This window comes from Macrobrachium nipponense, chromosome 33, assembly GCF_015104395.2.
Source record: "Macrobrachium nipponense isolate FS-2020 chromosome 33, ASM1510439v2, whole genome shotgun sequence".
NCBI classification, from domain to species: Eukaryota; Metazoa; Arthropoda; class Malacostraca; order Decapoda; family Palaemonidae; genus Macrobrachium; species Macrobrachium nipponense.
Window position 1 is genome coordinate 62,681,435 of NC_087219.1, and position 9,677 is coordinate 62,691,111.

The 9,677-nt window shown below is 33.2% G+C and overlaps 1 protein-coding gene across 3 annotated transcripts in view; it reads left to right on the forward strand.

The window, feature by feature from the left end:
• The window catches only part of LOC135203233 (hemicentin-2-like), a 423,654-nt gene that overhangs the window by 309,046 nt on the left and 104,931 nt on the right, over nt 1-9,677 (forward strand). For all 3 annotated transcript variants that reach the window (XM_064233007.1, XM_064233009.1, XM_064233008.1), the window contains 3 exons: nt 1,310-1,454; nt 1,590-1,720; nt 7,192-7,351. In XM_064233007.1, the coding sequence (XP_064089077.1) occupies nt 1,310-1,454; nt 1,590-1,720; nt 7,192-7,351 (436 nt within the window). The remainder of the gene's footprint in view (nt 1-1,309; nt 1,455-1,589; nt 1,721-7,191; nt 7,352-9,677) is intronic.

Consider the following 9,677-nt stretch of genomic DNA (forward strand, 5'->3'; position numbering starts at 1 on the left):
TGAGTATCGCTTTTTTATTCTGACTACATAATACGTACGAAAGGCACCAGGCGGTGACGAAAATGGACAAAAATATACTGAAAGAATTCGCAGCACAAAAGCATAAAAATTGAATATTTCTTTATCAATGAAAAAGATGAGGTTCATGGAAGAGATGAGAGGTCCATGAATCATTCATAAATTCACGTGCCCTGAAGACATTCCGAATTTCAAATCTCTCGGAAATTTGCATTGCCAATTATGAATGCAGTTGACTTTGCATTGTATGAGGAAGGTTCTGTAGGGCTTTGAATATTATAGTGTATGTTGTGTATGTTTTGCTTTTGTATGACTTATAAGGTATGCAAGTTGGAAGTGAAATACTAATAATAATAACTCAGTATCTCGTTAGAGGTGTTGTGAACATTCTTGAAATAACGATTAACAGCATTGTTTCAATTTCACGGCAGGTTAATGATAGTACTACGTTTATTCATATATTCTATTGGTCACTGCCGTTATTTCAATGCAATATACATTTTTTTTATTCTCTTATTTTCCTGAGTCTATCAGAATGCCTCTTTCAGTTGGCTAAAAGCTGGCAGACATTGGCATGCTCCAGTACAACTTTTGCATAGGATAATTACTTTGCTAAAATATGCATGCATGAACATTGCCGGCGCGTATGGCCTTACTGAACTTATATAAATGTCATTCGTAAGATTTGGATTCGTATTAATAAAACAAAAGAAAAAGAAAATGCATTATGGTTCTGCACGTGTTGTACATTCGCTGGAGCCTTAATCAATATTCAGCCTGAAAGAAAACTGAATATAAATGACAGGATTAGTAGAACCTTTCTTTACTGCTTGTGGCTGGGTTCCGTTTACTGTTGACTTAAGTTTGTAATTATTATAATGTGCTGTAAAGTAGCTAATACACTTCAGAACAAATAAAACACTTTTCGTGGGTTAGAAAAATAACATTTTCTTTGTGTGACAAACTAATGTCCTTTAAAGGAGAGAACGCTGGAATAAGTGAACACGGAAACTCAAAGATGAATCATTTCAAAACTTCTAACCGAAAACAAGCGCTGGCGGATGAGGAACGTACGGCAGAAATTTTGCAACAATTCATTATGATGTATATTCACATACCGTTCATGACTTGATAACACGAATAAAGTTATCTCCATCAATATAGGTCCAATCTCTCCCTAAATCGTTCGAGTTCCGAAGTAAATGTGAAAGCCTCGGAAACTTGAGGTTCATTTTCCTCCTTTTCAATTCCGGAGATCTTTCCTTAACTCACTTCTCTTTTCTCTTGACAGCGTTCGAGTCCTGGCGAGATAACGGTTGGGGAAGTGACTTTGGTGCCAAGTCAAGAAGATGACAGAAAGACTCTGAAGTGCCAGGCCAGCAATCCTTCCATGCCAGGAAGCGCCATCTCCGATTCCATCGTCCTCAACGTTCACTGTGAGTATTTCATTCTCCCAACACAGTAAGACTCTTAGGAAAAATGTTCTAAATTCATTACAAATAGTCGTGTGATGCTGTGTTTTCCGTTTTCTCATCTTGATTAAGAGACGTGTGTTGTTTTATTTCTCGTAGACGCTCCACTTGTCACACTCGAGATGGGCAAGAATTTGGATCCTGATTCCATCAAACAAGGTGACGACGTTTATTTCGAATGCAGAGTCGACGCCAATCCTCAGCCTTACAGAGTCACCTGGGAGAAAAACGTAAGTTCTCATAGAAATTACGGTGTTTAGTTGACGACTTGTTTACTCGGCATCCTGTGCCTCCCTGCATTCTTGAAGGAAAATATTTGTATCGAATGTTTCCCTTGCTTTCATCCTAAACACGAGAGGAATTGGTGTTTCTCATATGTAACGTAAGTTTAAACAGCTAAGGTCTACTATGTATAGCATCAGCTAGTTATGAACACAGATTTTCAATATTAAGTTGTATCCCACAACAAAAAAACAACACTATCGATCCATATACCTCGATCTCGCACGGTCTCTCTCGCTTCTTTTTCACCATTCCTTCCCCTCGCATCATTAATCACCCTTTCAGGTCTTCTCATGTTACTTATACTGAGAAACAGTATCTCAACAGCTTCGGCCTTTGTTCATTCATTCACATTCAGCATTCACATTTTACTTTCTTAAAGGAGAATTAGTCCAACATTCTCTTCATAACATTCCGGCTTTAGAGTGCTCGGCTTGCCTCCACAAGATCAGTGGTTCAGTCCCAGTCATGCCTGCCATTCTCCAGTATATGCAGCGGTGAATGGGTACAAGTGTTAGTTGAGGGTCACGAAAAAGCCATAGAGCTAAAATCCTCATCCCTAGAAACTAGTTATGTACCAAAGGACTCTACCCTCCGGGTATCAACCACTGTAAAGGGTCGCTCCGGCTAGGTGGGTTCCACTTTGCCTCATGCATTGAGGAACCGGAGATCAAGCCTATAATGGGAACATGTCACTAATTATTTATAGAAGTCATCTTGCCTCGGTGAACTGAACATGTGGCAGTTAGTCCACTGAGGTTGATTTCAGCCAGAGTGAAATAGGCATGTAGCCAGTAATCTCATCCCTCCAAAACTGCACCAGAATAAGACTAACACCCGCTTGAGTCACTTCTCTAAGGGAGAAAGATGTCTAGCCAGTGTATATATATATATATATATATATCTATATATATATATATATATATATATATATATATATATATATATATATATATATATATGTGTGTGTGTGTCTTATGTATGTATGTATGTATGTATGTATGTATGTATCCACTAAATGGTGGCTCCAGAGGTTGATGAACTTCTAGATCTCATGCAGTCATTTGGGGTGAAGTTGGAAGTTTCATAGCCTTTCCATAATAGTAGCAATCCTCTAAAGTGAACTCATTACCAAATACCTATCACACACACGGACACACGCACACATACATACATACATACATACTATTACCATACCATACATACGTACATACATATATATATATATATATAATAGATATATATAATATATATATATATATATATATATGTATGTATGTATGTATAGTGTGTGTGTGAGTGCGTATATATGTAGTGCTTGGTATGCGGCCTGACCCAAGCAATACGTCGGGTGTTAAAAGGAAATAGTAAAAAAAAAATAAATAAATAAAAAAATGATAACAGTTGTTGACTCTGCAGACTTTATCTTCATACGATACAATAAATACTTCTAATGACAAGAAAATAAAAAATGATTTAGATCAGTTATGCTACTAAATTTAAAATGACTTTGAATAAAGAGTGTAATAATTTCCTTTCAAGAGAGCAAGCAATTACCTAAATTGGCAATTAAAAAAAACCACGAATCGAATATGACCTGTACTTGATTGTTCATGAACTTCGTAATTATTAACCTACACACGTGTTATTAAAAGCATAAATACGAACCCGTTCTTACATAGTCCAATAACCACTCTGAAAACCATATAATTCTTGATCAGTGTATCTATATTGAAGATATTCATTAAAATGAAAAAAAAATGCAGCAGTATAAAATCTCAGATATAGCTGAAGACTATATATTTCGCGATGAATTTATTTATATTGAAGATTTTCATGTGAGACTAAATAAGATCTCTGATCTACCTGAAGACAACATATTTCCTGATGAATGTATTTATATTGAAGATTTCAATTTGAAACTAAACAAGATCTCTGATGTAGTTGAAAACTATATATTTCTTGATGATAGTATTCCGACTGAAGATTTTCCTTTGAAACAAAATAAGATCTCTGATCAACCTGGAAACCATGTATTTCTTGATGAATGTATTCAAATTGCAGATATTCATTTGGAACAAAGTAAGATCTGATGAGTGTATTCAAATAGAGGATATGCATTTGAAGAAAATAAGATCTCTGATGTGCCTGCAAACCATAATAATGTTTCTTTATGAATGTATTTAGATTTAAGATATTCATTTGAAACAAAATAAGACCACAGCTCTACCTGTAAACAACAAAATAAGACTCTCATTTACCTGAGAACCATACATTCCATGAAGAATATGTTTATATTGAAGCTGTATATTTATAAATATTAAGATATCTGATCTACAGAAAACTACGTATTTTTTCATGAATGTATTTGTATTGAAACTATGAATTGTAAATAAAATAAGATCTCTGCTCTACTTGAAAACAATAAATAAGGATCTCTGAGCTACAGGACGACCATATATTTCTTGATCCATGCATTCAAATTGAACGTATACATTTAAAAAAGGTAAAATCTCTCATCTACATGAAAATCATATATGTCTCGGTGAATGTTGAATATTGAAGCAATTAATTTTAAACAAAATAAGATCTCTAAACTACCCACAAGCCATTTATTTCTATATTTGTGTATTTATTTTGAAGTTATTATTTTGAGGCCAACTAAGATCTATGACAAACGTATTTATGTTGAAAGTATTAATTAGAAGCAAAGAAAGATATCTGATCTGCCTGAAAACCATATACTTCTTGATGAATGCATTTATATTGGAGATACCCATTTAAGACAAAAGATCTCTGATCTACCTGAGAAGCATATTATGTCTTGATGAATATATTTGTATAGAAGCATTTAATTTGAATCAAAATGAGATCATTGCTCTATCTAAAGACGATTTGTTTTCTTGATGAATGTGTTTATATTGAAGATGTTCTCTTTAAAGGAAATAAGGCCTCCGATATACCTGAAAACCATATACTTCTATGAATGTATCTATATTGAAGATATTCTTTTGAAATATAATTGAATCTTTGATCGACCCGAAGACCATATAATTTCTGATAAATGGAATCCTCTTGAAGATATTCAGTTGAAGCAAACAAAGATCCAGTCTAAATGAAGTCGACCTCATAAAAAGAAACGAACAATCGACAGTGATAATTTTACATTTGGTGACGTTTACATGTCCCAGACAAATTGTTAGTTTTTATTTATTTTTTATTTTACAACCATACACATTAATAATTAATCAACAAGGAATGACATGAATTTGAGAGGCATATGCCATTGTACAATAGCTCTATGGTTCCTTATATATATATATATATATATATATATATATATATATATATATATATATATATATATATATATATATATATATATATATATATATATATATATATATATATATATATATATATATATATATATATATATATATATATATATATATATTGGAGCTACAAATGTCCTTTAATATGTAATTCGCTCTACCTCGGAATTAATATATTTTCATATATGCAAACCGAAGGTGAATTTTTTAGTTGATAATAATTTCGTCCTCTCGTGGGTCCGAACCACCGTCTAGCGGACAGAGACGAAATCAAGACGTCAGTGACGTTATGGATTCGGCTAACAAGCGAGACTATAAGTTCATACCGATTTCGACTTTACAAATCACCGTCGAACTCGTTTATTCGTAATTAGAATCGATATCCAATCCCCTCTACCATGTTAACAAATTCGAAAGTTTGACGAACGTAGTCATATTATGAATAATTATCACATCGCCGCAATTCATATAAATTATTCGAGCTACAAATGTCCTTTAATATGTAATTCGTTCTACCTCTGAATTGATAAATTTTCATATATGCAAACCGAAGGGGAATTTTTTAGTTGATAATAATTTCGTCCTCTCGTGGGTTCGAACCACCGCCCAGCGGACAGAGACAAAATCAAGACGTCAGTGATGTTATCGATTCAGCTAACAAGTGAGGCTATAAGTTCATACCGATTTCGACTTTTCAAATCACCGTCGAACTTGGTTATTCATAATTAGAATCGATATCCAATCCCCTCTTCTATGTTAACAAATTCGAAAGTTTGACGAACGTAGTCATATTATGAATAATTATCACATCACCGTGATTCATATAAATTATTCGAGCTACAAATGTCCTTTGATATCTAATTCGCTCTGCCTCGGAATTGATATATTTTCATATATGCAAACCGAAGGGGAATTTTTTAGTTGATAATAATTTCGTCGTCTCGTGGGTTCGAACCACCGTCCAGCGTACAGAGACGAAATCAAGATGTTATTGACGTTATCGATTCGGCTAACAAGTAAGGCTTATAAGTTCATACCGATTCCGACCTTAAAAATCACCGTGATCATGGTGATGTGATAATTATTCATTATATATATATATATATATATATATATATTATATATATATATATATATATATTATATATATATATATATATATATGCTGGTATAAAGAGAAAGTAAATGGAATATTAAACCATTGGCGAAAATGAAAACTAAAGGTAAAATAAGAGAAACAGAAATGAAGCTTTCCCAATGCTATTGAAGGCAACGACGCCAATGAAATGTCACGTAGCAGGAAGAGGAACAAGGAAGTTGATGTGAGCATGAAATTCTGAGAAGGCCAATTGTATCAAGTGATGTAACATTGATATAATATCAAGAACTCCATTTTGATTCAGATAAAAACTCCAACATTCTAAGAATATATTTTGTCATATAAACACAGGTTCATCAGACCCTTTTCATACATCTTATGTGCTTAATTGTCTCAATTTATCTTAAATACACCTCATCGTACACAACGCTACAACTTCATTTGGTTTTCAAAAGGGGTTATGTTCTTTTTCACACAGGAGAGTCATATCTAGACAGATTGTATTGCATAACTGCTGTAATCAGCCATTAATAAAGTCCCTCTCATGTCTTCCAGCTGACTCACTGATCCATAATTCGAAATTTCTAAAATCAATCTTGCTACTCTCTTGTAACCTTTGGAATATTAATTGTAACTATTAAGTGATTTCATTTTAATTGTGAAAATAGTTTGTAAAAATCTTGAAACACGATAATTAAAAGAACGAATCGAAATTTCTAAAATCAATCTTACTATTCTCTTGTAACCTTTGGAATATTGATTATAGCTATTAAGTGATTTCATTTTAATTGTGAAAATAGTTTGTAAAAGTCCTGAAAAATGATAATTAAAAGAAAGAAGTTGGTCATTTTCGTCTCTATCAGAACAATAACTCTCACTCTAAACCATAAAGAATTGCATAGATAGTTTGAGAAACTTGACAACAGGTTCATATGGAGTCAGCTTTAAAAAACGAGTTCAGAGTGTCTTTGATCTCTTCCCACAGAGAGAGGAAGTCAAACACAATCAAACGGCAGGAGTCATCTTGAGCGGCAACAGCCTTGTGCTCCAGCAGGTCGAGAGATCAAGCGCTGGGGAATACATATGTTCAGCAACGAACACCCAAGGAACTCAGCTCTCTAACCCCGTCCGGCTTGATATCATGTGTAAGTACTGCGCTCCCTCCTCTTCCTTCGTTGGCTCCGAAACACTGCAAAGCAGCCATAGTCAGTGGACACTGAAGAAGTTCTGCTTTCCAGTTACGAGGGTTTCCTTTGTTTTTTCTTTTTGCCCCCATATGAATTTTCTCTGTCACTATTCTATACCCTTTTCTTTCACTCATCAGTTTTTGGTAGATAGTATTCTGTGTTAGTTTTGTTTCTAAAACATAGCGCATGTTTCTTTTTTTTTTATATGCGATTTCATCTTTATTGTCTATACATCTAAAGAAATGTATTTAGAGATGCTCTTATTTTTTCTCAAAAGAATAGGAAATAAAACGGCAATTTCTTGTCTTTTTCATTTTTATACTGTCTCATAGTAGACAAAGAGTCAAAGGAGATAACAATTTTTCATCGTTTGCAAGATAAAAACGGGAAAAAAACGACACATAATCCATTGAGAATTTTGAAAATTGGATTTAAAAAAAAAATAAATAATTATTGTTTGAAAGCTCTACTTTTGATTAAATTTGGTTTTATTTATTTTTTTTATAAACACACTATTCGAACCAGGGATGTGAACAAATCAAAGGAGTATGATGCACTCATAAATATAACGGTCTGGCCATAAAACCCAAATTGACACAGTCAAACTTCTTTTTTATAGACAGAATGTTTGATAAAATGAATTGAGAGACATTGAGGGGCAATCTACAGGTAAATCATATAATGCACAACGAGATGGGAAAGCTTCTAGGAAAACAAAAGTAAAACTGAAGAGGAAAAATATTTTCAGGTTAACGAAAAAGACAAAAGTGAGAGGCGTTTCAGTGTTCCATCGTTATGCTTCAATGTAACTTCTGTTTGGGGATGTCGATATATATTCACCAGCTGCTCCCCAGAATCGACTTTACCTTGAGGAGCGCAATTCTAAATCTATTAAATTTTCATTGACTTTCTGACAGTTGTTTCTAAGTTATACAGAAATATATCTCTTTTTTTTTTTTTTTACATGACATACAGTGTCAACAATGGACGTCATGAGAAAAGTTCGTTTTGCTAAAAAAATGTTCATGTCAATGGAACCGAAGTGCAGATACACAGGGGCAAGAGTATTTAATAAATTAGAAAAAAATCAGTTGGTGATTATATACACACCACACAACACACACACACACATATATATATATATATATTATATGATATAATATATATATAATATTATATATAGTATATATATACATACAATATATACTATATATAATTATTATATATATAAATATATATATAATATATATATACATATATATATATATATATCTATATATATATATATAATAATATATATTATATATACATAAATATATTATATTATATATAATATATATATTATTATAATATATATATATACATATATATATAGATATATATATATCTATGTGCGTGTGTGTGTTTGGTGGGGTAAAGTGTGTCTGCAAGTTAGAAAACGTACAAATTTAAGTAATTGTTAAACAGTTATAAGGATGGGTCTATTTTAACTAATGAATGGTTCCCAAATTGGAAAGGCGTATGTCTATGCGAAGTGACATAGTTACGCTCCTTTTTTGTGGCATGTATTATGGAATCGAATAGAATGTAACATTTAGGCCAAAGTCCAGGCGCTACGAATTGGGGTACAGTAAGAGGTATGAAAGAGGTAGCTGCCATTGGCCAAAGGAACGTTACAACCAACCGTAAATAATACCTACAGTGATACGCGTTACATAACCTCGCTCCACTAATGTGGGTATGGTCGAAATTCACCATGGAAAGGGGAGCCTCTGGTATTATGATGTGCTATTCGGATTCAAGGCTTTCGGAAGTAACTCTATCTATGGGTGGGAAAATCGAAAAGTGGGGGAGGTCATTAGGTATATTCAAGTGTTAGATCTAGGTATATCGTTTAATGTCCAATTCAATATGCTTTTTGAGTAACTTACACCCGAGGGGAAACTTAATTCATAAGTGTTTCTGCACCGGCCGAGATTCAAACTATGGCCAGGTTTAGAAAAAGTGATAGGCAGTGGCTTTAATAATTTTGAATGACAATATTTGGCTGCTAATCTTATGGTATGAAGGGAAATATTTGATTTCTAAGTGATGTTTTGAAACATCACTTAGAAACATCACTTGTAAGTGATGTTTTGAAATATCACTTACTAACTCTACGTTATAAAGGGAAATATTTACGTTATACATTTGCCTTGTAAAGGAGAATATTTCATCAAGCAAATATTCCCCTTTGCAAGGCAAAGTTATTTATTACGCAAATATTTCCCTTCATAACGTCCAC